The sequence below is a fragment of the Phyllopteryx taeniolatus genome, chromosome 1 (assembly GCF_024500385.1).
Source record: "Phyllopteryx taeniolatus isolate TA_2022b chromosome 1, UOR_Ptae_1.2, whole genome shotgun sequence".
Taxonomy (NCBI): domain Eukaryota; kingdom Metazoa; phylum Chordata; class Actinopteri; order Syngnathiformes; family Syngnathidae; genus Phyllopteryx; species Phyllopteryx taeniolatus.
Genome location: NC_084502.1, coordinates 39,564,903 through 39,581,740, shown reverse-complemented (window position 1 = coordinate 39,581,740; position 16,838 = coordinate 39,564,903). Strand labels below are relative to the sequence as shown.

Genomic DNA, 16,838 nt, shown 5'->3' with positions numbered 1-16,838 from the left:
CTCAATTCGACATTTTAAGTCCACAGCCAACTGCTAAAATCAATTATAAGTGCATATAACCACGCTCCATTTGGCTTAAAGGAATTTGTTGGAGGGGTCTCATTTACCAAAAGCCTGCAAAAGTAGGCGTACTGAAAATTTAGATGGATGCAAAAAAAAAAGAAAAGAAAAAAAAAAGCGAGTGCAGGGGTAGCGTGGCTGGCGAAGTTGCTTTAAGTGCCTGTGTCGAGAGGGAGGGGTGCGGTGTGTGTGTGTTGTGAGAGAGGCTACGAAGCTGACGCTGACTGCGCCTTGGTGCGGAGTGAAGCGCTCACCTGCTCACAGAGTCGCACAAAGTCACGAGCTGCCGCACTCACACAAACACGGAACCTTGCGGGGGAAAGGACAGGGACGTTAGACAATTTGGGGAGAAGATTTCGGGCTCTCCCTTTTCTCTTTGTGGTTCCTCGTCCAGGCTGCTGTGGCTGTTGCTCGCTTCGTCCGTCGCGATGAGGACTGACCTGGCTCTGGTCCTGACAGCAGCCCTTCTCCTTGACGCATTCCGGGTGAGATTTATTCTACTTTTGCTGAGCGACTAGCTATTGAAGACGCAGTGACAGTGTTATACGGTGCTGTTTCAGAGCGTTAAACCCTACGTTGAATACAGTCACGCGTTCGGATGCAGTCCGTCCTGCGCGCGTAGAAATCCACGGCAATGCGTGGATTTCTCACAAGTGCTCTTGCGAACAAGCTCTAAATTTTATAAGTATTTTGCAAGTTGTGTAATACAATCGATTGGAGATGGTGATGCTCTAACTGATTGATCATTTGCCCAGCTTTCTGATCTCAGCACTGAAACGGAATTATACGTGTAACACGGCGCATTTACGGGGCGAAATCGTTATTTTAGTTCGTATTTTATCTTTTTTCCCCCCCACTCCTGTAGTAGTTAAGAATATAAATATATATAATCGCACACACTTTATCCAACTTAAACCTCTTAATTATTCGAATCTGTCGTGTCGGCGCAGGGCATCGAAACTATCAAGTTGTTTCTCATACTACCTCTCACCAGCATGACATTGTCAGGCTGTGGATGCGATGTAGAAAACGACGTGTTCCTACATTTGCATTACTCTCCTGCCAGGATGCTCTCACATGAACGCTATGTCTCTATTCATTGGGGCACCAGCCACCAGCCTTGACGCCGAAATTGACTGCGCACATTCAGTGGCCTTAATGCCCTGGGCTGTGCGGTTTCATTTACAAACACTGTGCTATAATACGAGCTGGATGCAAACTTTTGTACGTTCTACACATATGCAGTGGCAACTTCCCTGAATCACTTTCGATTGTTTTGTTACATGCTCTTCTTTGCATACAACATGCAGTATCGTAACCTACAATGTGCACCCTCAAACTATTTATGGACCACATCTGTTTATAGTCTTGATGAAAATATTTCTTCTCAAGATCATGTTGTTAACCCCATCAGTGAGGCTTTGGTGCCAACTGCTACCTGATGCTTTTAAGTCAGGCTTTGGACCAGAGAAAATAAATAAAAATGATTCTTCCATTATTGGCATCTCACACTGTACCATTCCTTTCAGGTGAATAATGGCGAGCATTCCATGACTATAGGCCCCTGCCAACCTGGCTTCTCACAAAGCTTCTACTCCGTCTTAATTCCAAGGGATATATTGCAAGGCAAGGCCGTACGTAAAGGTAAGGGATTCTTGCAATGTGTGGCTCATTTCTTTTGAATAAGATGCTACATCATACTCCCAAAAAAAAATAATCCAACCCTGCTGTCGCGTCACTGAAAAGAAATACTCTCCCGTGTTCAAAACCAGGACTGATCATTTTGATTATTGGTGTCTGGACAGGCATGTGCACAGACATTTTTGGGGGTACATGCTCAAGCTAAAAATGGGCACCCATCACCAAAATCATTCATAGCAATTATGACAAAATAGTAGTGGATTATGGATTCATTTCTTTTAACACAATCAACACAGTCAATAATACAACTATTAACAAAGGAGGTAAAGGGAAGCTACAGTAGATATAAAGTCTACACACCCCAATGGTAAATTTTTGTGATATACAAAAATGAGACCAAGATAAATCATTAAAAAAAAAAAGAAAATCCTCCCTATAAGTTAACCTATATCCTGTAGAACTCAATTGGGAAAAAAATACAATATTTTAGAGAGGGGAAGTAAATAATAATAATAATAATAACAAAAAGTAATAATGTAGTTGCTTGCACAAGTGCACATGCCCTCTTATACTTTCAACAGGGATGTGGCGCTGTTCAGAATTCCCGAAGCATCAATGTCATATACTGTATCATATCATATGTGTAATTCTCCCAAGGACTCAAATCAATCCCCATCAGATATCAAAACACTTTGGGTGGAAGTGATGACACTGAAGGGATTTATTTAATTTTTATAAATATTGATGAATGAAAAAAAAAAGTGCTACAACAAAGCGGTCACTTTTTTTTCATCCAGGGCAAAAGGGCAGGTGTTTGAGCACCACTTGGGGTCTATGTGTGCACATGCCTGGGTCTGGAAAACCTTGTGGTTAACCTGGGTTATTCAGTCGCATGCTGTATGTGAGTCATCTCGTAAACCGCAGCAGCCCCGTATGAAGCTCATTGCATGGTGTCCCCCTGCATTGATTAGTTTAACAGACTAGTATATGTTGTCACCATCACACCGCGACGTCTTAAGCGGCTCCGTTTGTTGCTCCAATTTCACAGCCAGCCCAGCAAGTTTTCGAGCCGATAGTGCAGGAAATGGAATCGACATCCTTTGTCTAATCTGGCACTGCTCCTGCCAATGTGGGCTAATTGCAATTCTCTATTGATCCCTTTGCTTTTTCCCCTCATTGCTCAGCTATTGTTTAGCTGTGGGCACACAATAGCTTTTTTCTTGTGTCTCGCCCGGTTGTTGGCAACTGCACAGTATAAAGTATGTATCTCACTCTTTGGTCAGGACAATCCTGTCTTGGAGACAGGTGTCTCGACTCACTCTTCAGTGCGCACAAGCGTGTAGACATTTCGATGCAACTTTTATTTTTTTGTGGGAGATCTTTGTATGGAACACGAGATGGCTGAGTTTTAAACTTCCACCTGGTGTGCCCTGGCTGAGAATGAAATTGGAGGCATACTTGCTGGAAATGAGGTTACATTCTTTGTGGTAGTGAAGTCTTCAGTCCAGCAGGGGGTGTCACTACAATCACAAACAGTCACATAAGTGGTTGCTGCCTTGTATTCTTTGCCTTGTTCAGTTTGGTCTCAACCAGATGCAGTTGCGCCTGAAACGATGTTGAGTAATCTAGTAGTGTATGTGGTAACTCCATTCATCAATTTACTGTATGTGATAATCCAGTTTCCACATTCAGTAAATTGATTTGCATCAATGAGAATTGACGCATTTAAAAAAAAATCCTCTGTCAACTTACGGTATCTAATTTTAAAACTTGTATTATAAAATTAAGATTTGTAATTACTTCCGCTTTTTTAATTCTATGCAACAATAAGAAATGATAATTTGATTGTTTTGTTGTTGTTTTGTTGCTTTGTTCTATTTCTGAGCTTCATTCTAAATAACACTTAAAAAAAAGGGAAATCTTCACTGTGATACACAGACATGCACACACAAACACGCACTCACACACACAAACGCACTCACACACACACACACACACACACACACACGGGCAGGCTGAGCTGCTTGTCACCTTCATGTGTATCTGAGAACAGCTGCAAGGGCCAGATGTAAGCATGCACAAAAGTACCAAAAGGGACATATGTAGACACACACTTCAGACACTTGATTTATTGACTGTAACGGTGACAATGGAGGTATGCATGGAGGTCTGGGAGGGTTTTAATAATAACATTGTTTAACCCAAAACTGTCAGATGGGGGCAGGAATAATGGCAAGAAACACACATGCACAAACATACGCGCACACACACACATACACACACACATACACACGCACACACAAGAAGAAATAAATTGTAGTCTAAGGAATGTAGTAAAGAAAAATATCACACATATCCACCTCAGTGAATTTATTACCATCCTTCCTCTGAGTCTGGCCTCAAGTGGTGTTCTGTCTGACACACTGACATAAGGACAGCCCCACCTACCCAAACTAGAAATAGAGGAGAATACCTCTTCTACACAGCCTGTTACTGGATCAGTCAGCGTTAACTGCTGAGAATGCAATTTTTAACTTTCACTTGTCTTTTTGGAGCAGTTCACATATTGACTCTTTACCAGCTGTAGGAGCCTAGATTAGCACAAAAATGGCATTCTAAGTTCACTGCAAAGAAAAAAACAAAAACTGGACAGTGAAAATCGGCACTGTCACACACCCGAAGTGTTGATACCCTTTAATAATTGGACAGAAATATTTTTTTTCTTCTTTCTTGTGGTTATTTGTGTTTATATTTAAAAAGAAAAGTGTTTTAAATCCCCTCGGGATTTATTTGTTTTGGATTAATCACAGGGCTCATGTTTTGTTTTCTTCAACTGTTTATTTTAATTTATGTCAAAATTGAAATGCCTTATTTTATTCTAGTCTGTTTTTGTTGTTGTTTTGAATGAAAATGATATTTTGTTTTGAATATAACAGTATTATCACCTGTGGCCTGACCAAACTCAATAAATAGACTTTGGCTCATCGAAAAAATATCTTTCCGGCCCTTTAAGATTTGTATTTGATTTTATTTTATTTGTGTTCCTTTAAATGTTTGAAACATTTTCTGAAACTCAAAGGAGTGGTTTTCGCACCCAGCTTCACAAGACATTTCCAGACTACTCGTCATCTCCTGTATTTATCGAGCAGTCTGTCTTAAAATACAATCATACAAACGCACGCACCCATACACACGCACGCATGGAAGAATGAACACACACACACGCACGCACACACGCGCGCACACACACACACACACACACAAACAGAGTGCACACATGCAGAGCTGCCTGCTTGGTCACGCGCAATGATTTTGTTTTTTTGGCATAGATGAGTGTTCTGGCTGTGAGGAAAGGACAGCCCAATTTGTCAAGACAGAGCATGGAGCTAATCAAATGAAAGAAACGCCTACCAAAGTTAATACGAGCCAACAAACAGGACACCTCATTCATTAGTCTGCCTCTGGTGGACAAATTATTTCTCTGCTGACATACAGAACTAGACATCTAAGCAATGACACATCAAGTACAACTTCATCATGTGCTCCTGACATGAAACAATCAATATGTAAAAAAAATTTGGGCAGACTCAACTTGTCTCTGTTTTGTTATGTTAGGTCACATTAAACATTAAAAGCTGCTCAATCGTTGAGACTAATGAATTTTAATATCAATTTTATTGATTATTTTCAAGCAGCATACTGGTACTTTTCTGGCCTGTCAAATCTGAGCAGAGCATATTTCAGAAGTAAAAAAAAAAATAGAACTGAACACTTGTCTAGATATTTCTGTATGCAGTTTTCATAACTTGATATTCTATAGATAACCAGCCAGGTAGTTTTGTACTTAATTTTGTCTCAATATTGCTAACTACTAGGTGGAAACCAAACAACTGAAAATGTTATCTACAAAAGAGGGGCAACTATCCACCCTTCCTTTCAACCATTTTACCTACCGGAGACAAATTCCTTGTGTGTTTTTTGACATATTTGGCAAAATAAAGATGATTCTGATTCTGATTTCTTTACCACTCGTTCGGGTAACTGGAGCCTATCCCAGCTGCCTCTTGGTGAGAGATGGAGTACACCCTGTAGTGGTAGCCAGTCAACACGGTTTCTTTGGATGATTTCGAGTCTTCAATTAACCTAACGTGCATGTTTTTGTAATGTGGGAGGCAAACGGAATACTGTGACAAAACCCAAACAAGTACAGAGAAAAAATGCAAACTCCACAGGGATGTCCCAACATAGATTTTAAACTAGATCTCCTGACAGTGAGGCAGAAGTGCTAAACACTACCTTGCCACGGTGTATCTGGGGGCAAACCAACCAAATGCAAATTGTTAACAGTTAAAAGTAAACAAATAAAAGAAATAAATAAATAAATACCCAATCTTCAAGATGGTACATGTGTACGGCTTGCTAACACGTACACACCACGATGCAATTAAGAAAACAAAGTCCCATGATGCAGTGGAAACTGTAGTTAATTACTGTAAAATAGTATTTTAAGTAAGTATTTTACCGTAAGATATGTGCTCAATATTTGTATAATTGACAGGGATGTCTAACAATGTAGCTTGTGGTGCGCTTCTGAGGTCATTATATAATTATAGAATATGTTGTAAGTGCCCGTTCGGTGGGCGACTGGTTAGCACATCTGCCTCACAGTTCTGGTGACTGGGGTTCAAATCCCAGCCCCGCCTGTGTGGAGTTTGCATGTTCTCCCCGTGCCTGGGTGGGTTTTCTCCGGGCACTCCAGTTTCCTCCCAGATCCCAAAAACATGTGTGCTAGGTTGATTGAAGACACTAAATTGCCTATCGATGTGAATGTGAGTGCGAATGGTTGTTTGTTTATATGTGCCCTGCGATTGGCTGCCGACCGGTTCAGGGTGTACCCCGCCTCCTGCCCGAAGATAGCTGGGATAGGCTCCAGCAGCCCGCGACCCAAGTGAGGATAAGCGGTAAAGAAATTGGATGGATGGATATTGTAAGTCATTTTAACGCACTCTATCTCAAATGTGTCTGATGCAAACCGGTCTGCCGCAAGCTGGGCGTACTGGCGCAACGAGGGTGTGTCCTTTGACATTCGCTTGGCGCCTGTGACAGTTTGGTGGTAGAAAGTCGGTCTAAACCTGCGCCTGCTGGAACCACGTCTAAGTCTGGTGTGGTAGGCAGACCGCTGGTCTAACGTGATTTTGGTGAATGGCAGGCAGACAGATTCTGAGCTCCATGGATATGTGTGGTGGATGTCAGGTGTAACATATTCATAAATATGTGAACAGCGGGCATCAAATCCTCTGAATCATTGTAGAAATCAATTAATTGAACGCATCATTATTATTATTATCCAAGAGCCCACTTCACGGTGCAGGTATTTGTGATGTCCTTTACATCATCCGCCTGTGGAGGTCTGCTTGCAGTTCTGTTGAAACATACTTTGCGTGCTTTGACCTCCCAGACTTGAGCAAATGAGTTTCTTCTTCTGCCATCTCAAAGACTGTCAGTGGGCTTTTAGCATTGCTTCTATAAACGCAAGAGACAAGCTACAAGACCCTGCTAACAGGTAGCTCACTCAATGACAAGTGTGGGCACAAAAAAGAGCCCTACTGGTTCAACCAGGCTGGAAGATAAGTTTTAAGAACTTGTGCTCAGCAATGATCCTGAAATGCACTCTGTGGAGAAACGTGGGTTGTATCGCAACAATCTCTTTTTGCTCAAACGCCTCCCTCATCTCATAATTTTTCCTCTTTCGCCCAGGGTGTCTGCCTGGGAGGCACTTCAGCATGAATCTCCCTTCGCTCTGTCTCTTTGCCCATGTGTGGAATCAATTCTTAATAAACCATCTGAAGGCTTCCTCTGCTATACCTTTCATTTCCACCGCTCAAAGCTGCAGGGCAAATTAGCCTGTCAAGAAGATGAGAGCGTGCAAGCGGCAGAAGAAAGCAAGGGAAAAAAGCGTCCTACACCTACAATTAAATTAACAAATCTCTGTTCTTAATTAATCAGGGAATTACAAGTAGGTTCGGTGGTGTGAGACGTGACTGACATGGCAAGTGCTCGCTGCTTCTGCATTTGTTATGGATGCTGCAAATGAAAGCTAGGAAGAAACTATCCACAGAGCACCCCCAGGCAGAAAAGGAAGGCTGTTATCTAAACACCTCCTCATCGCCATCTCTCTCTTTGTTTTGTTCTTCCTCCAACAATCGTATATGGTCATCATTCCATCATCATCATACCCTCACTTAGCCCTTACTCCAACTATCCCTTGACTATTCCCCATTATCCACTTAATTCTCCTGCATTCCCAGTCTACAATTTACTAGCTCTAAAACATCCCATATGTTTGCTAACGAGGTGTGTGATAGACAGCTGGATTAAACCATCACTTTGTAATCATTTCCTTCCTGTGTTTTCGTTAATCAGCCCCCAGACTAGTGAATGTGCATGCATGAGTATGTGCATATATGTAAGCATGAGATGAGCATAGGATGCACAATACTTAGCCGTTCTCAAAGCTCAGTGTCTAGCAGGACAATAAAACATTTGATTGTTTCCACTGCACTAAAGTCAACAATATGGCAATCATACAAAAACACCTGCACTCTGCTACTTTGGTCTTTGAAATAAAATGGTGCAGAATTAACCCGTCTCTTCATCCAAGTCTCTGTAGCACCTCATTCTGTTCGACTCCCAACACGACGCTCGTCTTCGTGTGGCACAACTCCTTCCCTCCTTTCTCCAGCTCCCTCGCAGGAGCTTGTTCCCTCGACGGCCATCGGATTTCTTTTGTTTTTGATCATTCTCAGACTTAGAGCAATACAACTTCTTTGCTTCAACAGTCTGCCAGGCCCAGAGGAGGATTGTAGGCCTTTTTATTACCCTCACGCTTTGGCTCTTCTTCTGAAGTGCTGAAAAAGACAATAGACAGAAACAGCAGGCAAGAAGAAAGAAGTTATGGCCTGTGTGTGGTTAAAGGCATCTGAGTTCCAAAGCCTGAAACTATTATCACACTAGCAGGGAGAATTTAAGCAAAAGTACAGTCACTATAATTACAGTGTCACACGCACGCACGCACACACACACACACACACACCCACACCCACACACACACGCACGCACACACACACACACACACACACACACACACACACACACACATATATTTCACTGCTACGCATGTCTCTCAAAGTGTCTGTAAAACACATTTGTTCTTCTAAAAGAGTTAAACCATACAAATAGGATGAATCTGAATATACAAAGCATGTATTTTGCTTTATAGTTTATACTGTGTGTGCCCTGCGATTGGCTGGCGACCAGTTCAGAGTGTACCCCGCCTCTCGCCCAGAGTCAGCTGGGATAGGCTCCAGTACGCCCGCGACCCTAGTGAGGAGAAGTGGTACGGAAGATGAATGAATGAAGTAATTAATTTTGTACCATGCTTTATGAGTGTGTTAATATAACACAGTGATTCTCAAAGTGTTGTATTTGTACCACTAGTGGTATGCAGGCTCCCTCTAGTGGCACATTAAAGAATCACTGAATTAAATAAAGGAATTTAATCAAACATATATTGACCCAGCCGGCACGGTGGAACGGTGACCGACTGGTTAGCACATCTGCCGCACAGTTCTGCCTCACTGGGATTCAAATCCGGCCCTGCCTGTGTGGAGTTTGCATGTTCTCCCCGTGCCTGGGTGGGTTTTCTCCGGGCACTCCAGTTTCCTCTCACATGCCAAAAACATGCGTGGTAGGTTGATTGAAGACTCTAAATTGCCCGCAGGTGTGAATGTGAGTGCGAATGGTTGTTTGTTTGTATGTGGCCTGCGGTTGGCTGGCGACCGGTTCAGGGTGTACCCCGCCTCCCACCCGAAGATAGCTGGGATAGGCTCCAGCAGCCCGCAGCCCGAGTGAGGATAAGCGGAAAAGAAAATGGCTGGCTGGATAATAATAATAATATTTAATTTAAACATAAACATTGGAGACTGTTCATTAATATGAAGCAAACTATTTCCCAAATTTAATATATATACACTGTATGTACAGTATGTACAGTATCTCTCTCTCTCGCTCTCTCTCTCTGTATATATATATATATATATATATATATATATATATATATATATATATATATATATATATATATATATATACATATATATGTATATATATATATATATAAAATACAGGTACCCATCTCTCCCATTGATATACAATATGTTAAAATACAACAGTCAGCGAATACCACTGCTAGCATTGAATTCAAATAGCTGGGATAGGCTCCAGCAGCCCGCGGCCCGAGTGAGGATAAGCGGTAAGGAAAATGGATGGATGGATATCAGAATGAAGCTTGTAGCTATTTTTACAGCCGGTTGAAACTTACTTTCCTTCTTTTTTTGGTACAGCACAGTTTTTGCCTTTCATTTACAGTATATTTTTATTAGTACAATTCAGTTGTATTTAACTTTAAAGAACAAGATGTTTGAATGTAATCTTTAATTCTGTGTTTTATGTTCTATGTTATTTCATTGAAGTGCAATTTTTATATGCAATATATTTGTAATTGAATAATGTAAGTGTTTTTAAGTGTTTTTTATTTTCTTATATTTAAGCATGGTGTGAATGTTCACAAGAATAATAAAAATACTTTTTATGAATACAACCTCTTTCTTCTTTTTTGATGAACACTTAGGCCTACTACATTGCTGTATTTGAATGTTGGTCATTATGGTGGTACTTGGAGAGCTATGTATTTTTTAGGTGGTAATTGGTTTAAAAAGTTTGGGAACCACAACATATCTGAACCATCTCCACTGGTCTATAAGATGAACAACACTACCAGATGAATTTTCGTGAAACTTATTGGCTCTCTTGTTTTAGCGCAAAACCAGCCAATTAAACATTTCTCAGGTAGAGGAGCACCAGCTTTGATCTGTGTGAAGAACTGTTTCATGATACTGTCCTTTTTATAAACAAGTGGATATAGTCCGTAATGTGGTATTGCCACTGACGTGGACCCTCCTGCAGTCTCATGTAAGTCTCATTGTTTGTAGTTGCAACAACGCTGTCTGTTAACCCAGCTTTTGCATGAAAAAACACAATTTGATATGTTTATTAGGTAATAATAGTATTAGTTTTTGCAATATAAGAAGACAATGTACAGTATATGTATGTATTTCAGTGGGCATATGACAAAAATGGTATTGAGTCACAGTCTGCACATGAACATTAAAGGTTCTATTATATTTCATTTCAATCCTGTTGATATTGCTCACTTTAAATACGACAGTTGACCTTGAAAATCAAAACGTCAATCTTGACATGAATCTTGAAACACTGTTTGCAAAGAAGTGCACTCCTGCCGGGGTGCCTGGTGTCACTCTCTTATTAGCCTTTTGAATACCATCAGCCAGGACACATGAGACACATCATTGATTTTTGATTAATTACATTACTGACTTTGTGTTCCTTGACTCCAGGTCCTCCATCCTTTTCCTTCTGCATCCCCTGTGTTCCCCTCTATTCTCTTAAGATTCAACTGTGTGCTGAACCTAAGAAATTAATGTGGTCCATTCATAGGGAGTTTTAAGACTCAATTAGTGATTAGCAAACAGCCATGTCTCCTGGGGTCCTCCATTGTACCTTTCATCCTCCCTTAACCAAGACAAGGGATCTCTTACCAAAGAGAATAACATATGAGGTTGTAATTCTCTGGATTTGCCCAGTCCACAATCTCTAAGAGATCAAATAAACGTCTTCTGGTTGATTAGAAAAGTGTAACAAATAGATATTAGGAATGGTGGTGTGATCTCAGATGAACTCATACAGGGTAGAGAGATAATGAAATGGCCGAGTTATGCATAGTAACGTTAAAAATAACATCAATAGTTTCAAAGGAGTATCTGGAATTAAAAGCTGAAAAAATCTCTGGCAGCGAATTGGTGTCGTCATTTTGGAGTGTTTTCTGACTACTCGCAAGTTGAGAGATGTAGCTACAATTGTTGACTCATCATTGCATTAATTGTCTTCACAGTGGCTTCATTTCTAATTGAATCAATTAGGCTGTAATTAAAATGCTGCCATAGCTAAACGGAGGCAGTGGGGGTGTAAGAAGCCAGTGTGTAGGAAAAGGAAGCCAGCGCTTGTTTGGGTTCAGGCCAAAGATATACTGGAGCAGTAGAAATCAGTGGAAGACAAATCCCACTTTGTTTTTTGGCATTACGAAGAATTTATATTCTGTACTTTGTACTTTGTGTTCTTTGGTCCTTGTTTAAGTATTGTATATTTTATTAGGTATTTAGTGAGTTGTGCAGTGGTGAGCACATCTGCCCCACAGTCAAGTGGTTCTGGGTTTGAATCTCAGCTCAGGTAACTTCTCCTTCTTGCGTGGGTTTTCTCCAGGTACTTGGCTTCCTCCCATATTCCAAAATTTAAAAATAAACATGCCAACAAACAGGCAACCAGTCCAGGATGTATTGCACCTCTTGCCCAGTCAGCTGGGCTCAACCCCAGCTCACCTGTGACCCTAATGCACTGATTCCCAACCAGTGTGCCATGGCACATGAGTGTGCTGTGAGCACTTTTCAGGTGTGCCGTGGGAAATCATCAAATATGACAATTGCTCAAAAAATGTTTTATTTACAAGAAATAATGTATCCTTCATCTATTTATGCCAGTGAGGCACAGTGACACACAGAACAAATAAACACTCTTCTATTAGATGGGAGGAAGTACATACAGTAATTAGTGTATCCACTTTTTGTGACATTTTTGTTTGTTGGTGTGCCGTGAGATTTTTCAATTGTAAAATATGGGCCTTGACTCCATAAAGGTTGGAAATCACTGCCCTAATGAGAACAAGCAGTGTTGAAAAAGGATGGATTAAAAAAACATTAAGTCGGTCTAAGGTTCAAGTTGCAGTTCCTTGACCAGGGAGCATTATAATTAGTGTATCAGTTTTATATGCTGAATAATTTTGTATGTATATTATTGTGTTTACATGAATATTACTACTTCTTCTTTGGCCCATACAACACAATATTCCATGGGAATTGGTTATTGCTTAACTGGTGCTTTCTGAAAGCAATAACATGCAGTGGATACACACAGTCTACACACTCCTGTTCAGTGTTTTTGTTACTTAAAGCAAAGCAAATTTATTCATATAGCGCATTTAAGAAAAATAAATGTAGACCAAAATAAATAATTTCAAAAGAAACACCATTAATTACACCTGAACACCTACTTGAAAATGTGTTTTAATATTTACGAGAGGGAAAGTACATCGAAGCAACTGAAATAATGTGGTTACACAGCTGTGCACGCCTCTTACAACCCCAATTCCAATGAAGTTGGGACGTTGTTTTAAACATAAATAAAAACGGAATAAAAGGATTTGCAAATCATGTTCAACCTATATTTAATTGAATACACTACAAAGACAAGATATTTAATGTTCAAACTGATAAACTTTATTGTTTTTAGCAAATAATCATTAACTTGGAATTTTATGGCTGCAACACGTTCCAAAAAGCTGGGACATGTGGCAAAAAAGACAGAGAAGGTTGAGGAATGCTCATCAAAAACCTGTTTGGAACATCAGGTGAACAGGCTAATTGGGAACAGGTGGGTTCCATGATTGGGTATAAAAGTCGAACAGTTTCAGGACAATGTTCCTCAACGTACAATTGCAAGGAATTTGGGGATTTCATCATATACGGTGCATAATATCATCAAAAGTTTCAGAGAATCTGGAGAAATCACTGCATGTAAGCAGCAAGGCCGAAAACCAACATTGAATGCCCGTGACCTTCAATCCCTCAGGCGGCACTCCATCAAAAACCGACATCAATGTGTCAAGGATATCACCACATGGGCTCAGGAACACTTCAGAAAACTAATAACAGTAAATACAGTTTGGCGCTACATCCGTAAGTGCAACTTGAAACTCTACTATGCAAAGCAAAAGCCATTTATCAACAACACCCAGAAACGCCGCCGGCTTCTCTGGGCCTGAGCTCATCGAAGATGGACTGATGCAAAGTGGAAAAGTGTTCTGTGGTCAGAGGAGTCCACATTTCAAATTGTTTTTGGAAATTGTGGACGTCGTGTCCTCCGGGCCAAAGAGGAAAAGAACCATCCGGACTGTTATGGACGCAAAGTTCAAAAGCCAGCATCTGTGATGGTAGGGGACTGTGTTAGTGCCAATGGCATGGATAACTTACACATCACCATTAATGCTGAAAGTTACATACAGGTTTTGGAGAAACATATGCTGCCATCCAAGCAATGTCTTTTTCATGGACGCCACTGCTTATTTCAGCAAGACAATGACAAACCACATTCTGCATGTGTTACAACTGTGTGGCTTTGTAGTAAAAGAGTGCAGGTACTAGACTGGCCTGCCTGCAGTCCAGACCTGTCTCTCATTGAAAATGTGTGGCACATTATGAAGCGTAAAATACGACAATGGAGACCCCGGACTGTTGAACAGCTGAAGCTGTACATCAAGCAACAATGGGAAAGAATTCCACCTTCAAAGCTTCAACAATTAGTGTCCTCCCAAATGTTTATTGAATGTTGTTAAAAGAAAAGGTGATGGAACACAGTGGTAAACATGACCCTGTCCCAGCTTTTTTGGAACGTGTTGCAGCCATAAAATTCTAAGTTAATGATTATTTGCTAAAAACAATAAAGTTTGAACATTAAATCTATGTCTTTGTAGTGTATTCAATTAAATATAGGTTGAACATGATTTGCAAATCATTGTATTCTGTTTTTATTTATGTTTAACACAGCGTCTCAACTTCATTGGAATTGGGGTTGTATAACTGGGATGTGACTTTTTTCAGAATTAACTAAATACATTACAACTTGCCTTCCCATGGGCTCACCACCTGTCGAATCGCAGATTCAGGAGGAGCAGTGTTTTTTTGTCCTGGCCGTGGAACAGTGGAACAGCTCTACACCCTCGGCAGGGTCCTCAAGGGTGCATGTGACCAGTCTACACGTGTTTTGTGGACTTGGAGAAGGCGTTTGACTGTGTCCCTCGGGGAGTCCTGTGGAGGGTGCTTCGGGAGTATGGGGTACCGAACCCTCTGACACGGGCTGTTTGGTCCCTGTATGACCGGAGTCAGAGTTTGGTCCGCATATCCGGCAGTAAGTCGGACTCGTTCCCGGTGAGGGTTGGACTCCGCCAAGGCTGCCCTTTGTCACCGATTCTGTTCATAACTTTTATGGATAGAATTTCAAAGCGCAGCCGAGGCGTAGAGGGGGTCCGGTTTGGTGGCCTCAGTATTGCATCTCTGCTTTTTGCAGATGATGTGGTTCTGTTGGCTTCATCAAGCCGTGACCTCACTGGAGCAGTTCGCAGCCGAGTGTGAAGCGGCTGGGATGAGAATCAGCACCTCCAAATCTGAGACCATGGTCCTCAGTCGGAAAAGGGTGGCGTGCCCTCTCCAGGTCGGGGATGAGATCCTGCCCCAAGTGGAGGGGTTCAAGTATCTTGGGGTCTTGTTCACGAGCGGATCGGTCCAGCGTCTGCAGTGATGCGGACTTTGTATCGGTCCGTTGTGGTAAAGAAGGAGCTAAGCCGAAAGGCGTAGCTCTCAATTTACCGGTTGATCTATGTTTCTACCCTCACCTATGGTCACGAGCTCTGGGCCGAAAGAACAAGATCCCGGATACAAGCGACCGAAATGAGTTTCCTCCGCAGGGTGTCCGGGCTCTCCCTTAGAGATAGGGTGAGAAGCTCGGTCATCCGGGAGGGGCTCAGAGTAGAGTCTCTGCTCCTCCACATCGAGAGGAGCCAGATGAGGTGGCTGGGGCATCTGATTCGGATGCCTCCCGGATGCCTCCCGGGCATGTTCCACCGGGAGGAGACCCCGGGGACGACCCAGGACACGCTGGAGAGACTACGTCCTTCGGCTGGCCTGGGAACGCCTCGGGATCCCCCCGGAAGAGCTGGATGAAGTGGCTGTGGAGAGGGAAGTCTTGGCGTCCCTGCTAAAGCTACTGCCCCCGCGAGCCGACCCGGATAAGCGGTAGAAAATGGATGGATGGATGGCATTACAACTTGTTAAATGGAAGCCAGCACTAGTGGTTGAATTGACTAGTCGATTAGTCGATGCGTCGACTTTATCATTCCACAATGACGGTTAGAGGTTGAAGTCAAATAACAGCCAATCACGTGTTTTGGAAAGACTCACTGAAATCAACAGGTGCTCACTCTGCACAGCAAATTACCAGCGCCTTAACCATGTGGAAAGATTTTACTAAAAATGTGACGGGTAGTACAAAATATCCTCAAATATAACAAAAGCACAAATGCTATGCATCTGAAAAGACATCCGCTAACGCTAGCTGACAAACAGCCTATATCCTAATGTCAGCAATCAGCAAATTCACCAAACTCCCTCCCGTAACAGTGAAAAGACAGACAATATACTATAGGGTCTTCTTAGATGATGAAATGGACAAGCGGTGGTCGATCCACAACCTCTTTATTGTAAAAATAAACGCCAAAAAACAAGTGTTCATCTCAAAGCCACAGGCTGCACGCTCCTCTGCTTCCTTCCTTTCGCCCCACCCCCAACTTACTCATCCAATTACAAATCACCCTCAGACACCTTCACTTGCAGATGATGTGGTTCTGAATTTATAGAACTTAAGCAAGAAGCCATGCAGCAGTCAGTAGCAGGCTCGCTACAATACATCGCTGCAAAAAAACACAACAAATATGAAGTCCTTCAACCCCGAATCAGCACACACCTAACTCTGATGAATCCCAAATAAAGTTCAGTTGTTCTCAGAGGCTTTTCCTGACGTGTTTGCCTTCTAGCGGAAGCCTGAACAATTTGTCTTGACACTGACTGCTATTTGGAACTGTTCATATTTCCCTCTACCTTGTCAAAGGCCCCTTTTCCAGCTGAAGAAAAACAGCCTCAAAAGCATGTTGCTGAACAGCAACTGCGTTATTTTATTACAGTATTATTATAGCTTTCATTAAAACAGCCCCAGAAAAATCAGCCTTGATGAATTATGTTTGTGTGTGTTTGTTTGTGTGTGTGTGTGAGGGTGTGCGTGCATGTGTGAATGTGTGTATTCATGTGTGTGAGCGTGTGTGTGTGTGTTCCTGCAAG

The 16,838-nt window shown here is 41.8% G+C and overlaps 1 protein-coding gene across 2 annotated transcripts in view; it reads left to right on the top strand.

Moving 5' to 3' along the window:
• The first annotated feature begins 211 nt into the window (after positions 1–211).
• The window catches only part of LOC133487774 (cadherin-4-like), a 342,915-nt gene continuing 326,288 nt past the window's right edge, over positions 212–16,838 (top strand). For both annotated transcript variants that reach the window (XM_061794893.1, XM_061794884.1), the window contains exons 1-2: positions 212–545; positions 1,590–1,704. In XM_061794893.1, the coding sequence (XP_061650877.1) occupies positions 489–545; positions 1,590–1,704 (172 nt within the window). In that variant the 5' untranslated portion in view covers positions 212–488. The remainder of the gene's footprint in view (positions 546–1,589; positions 1,705–16,838) is intronic.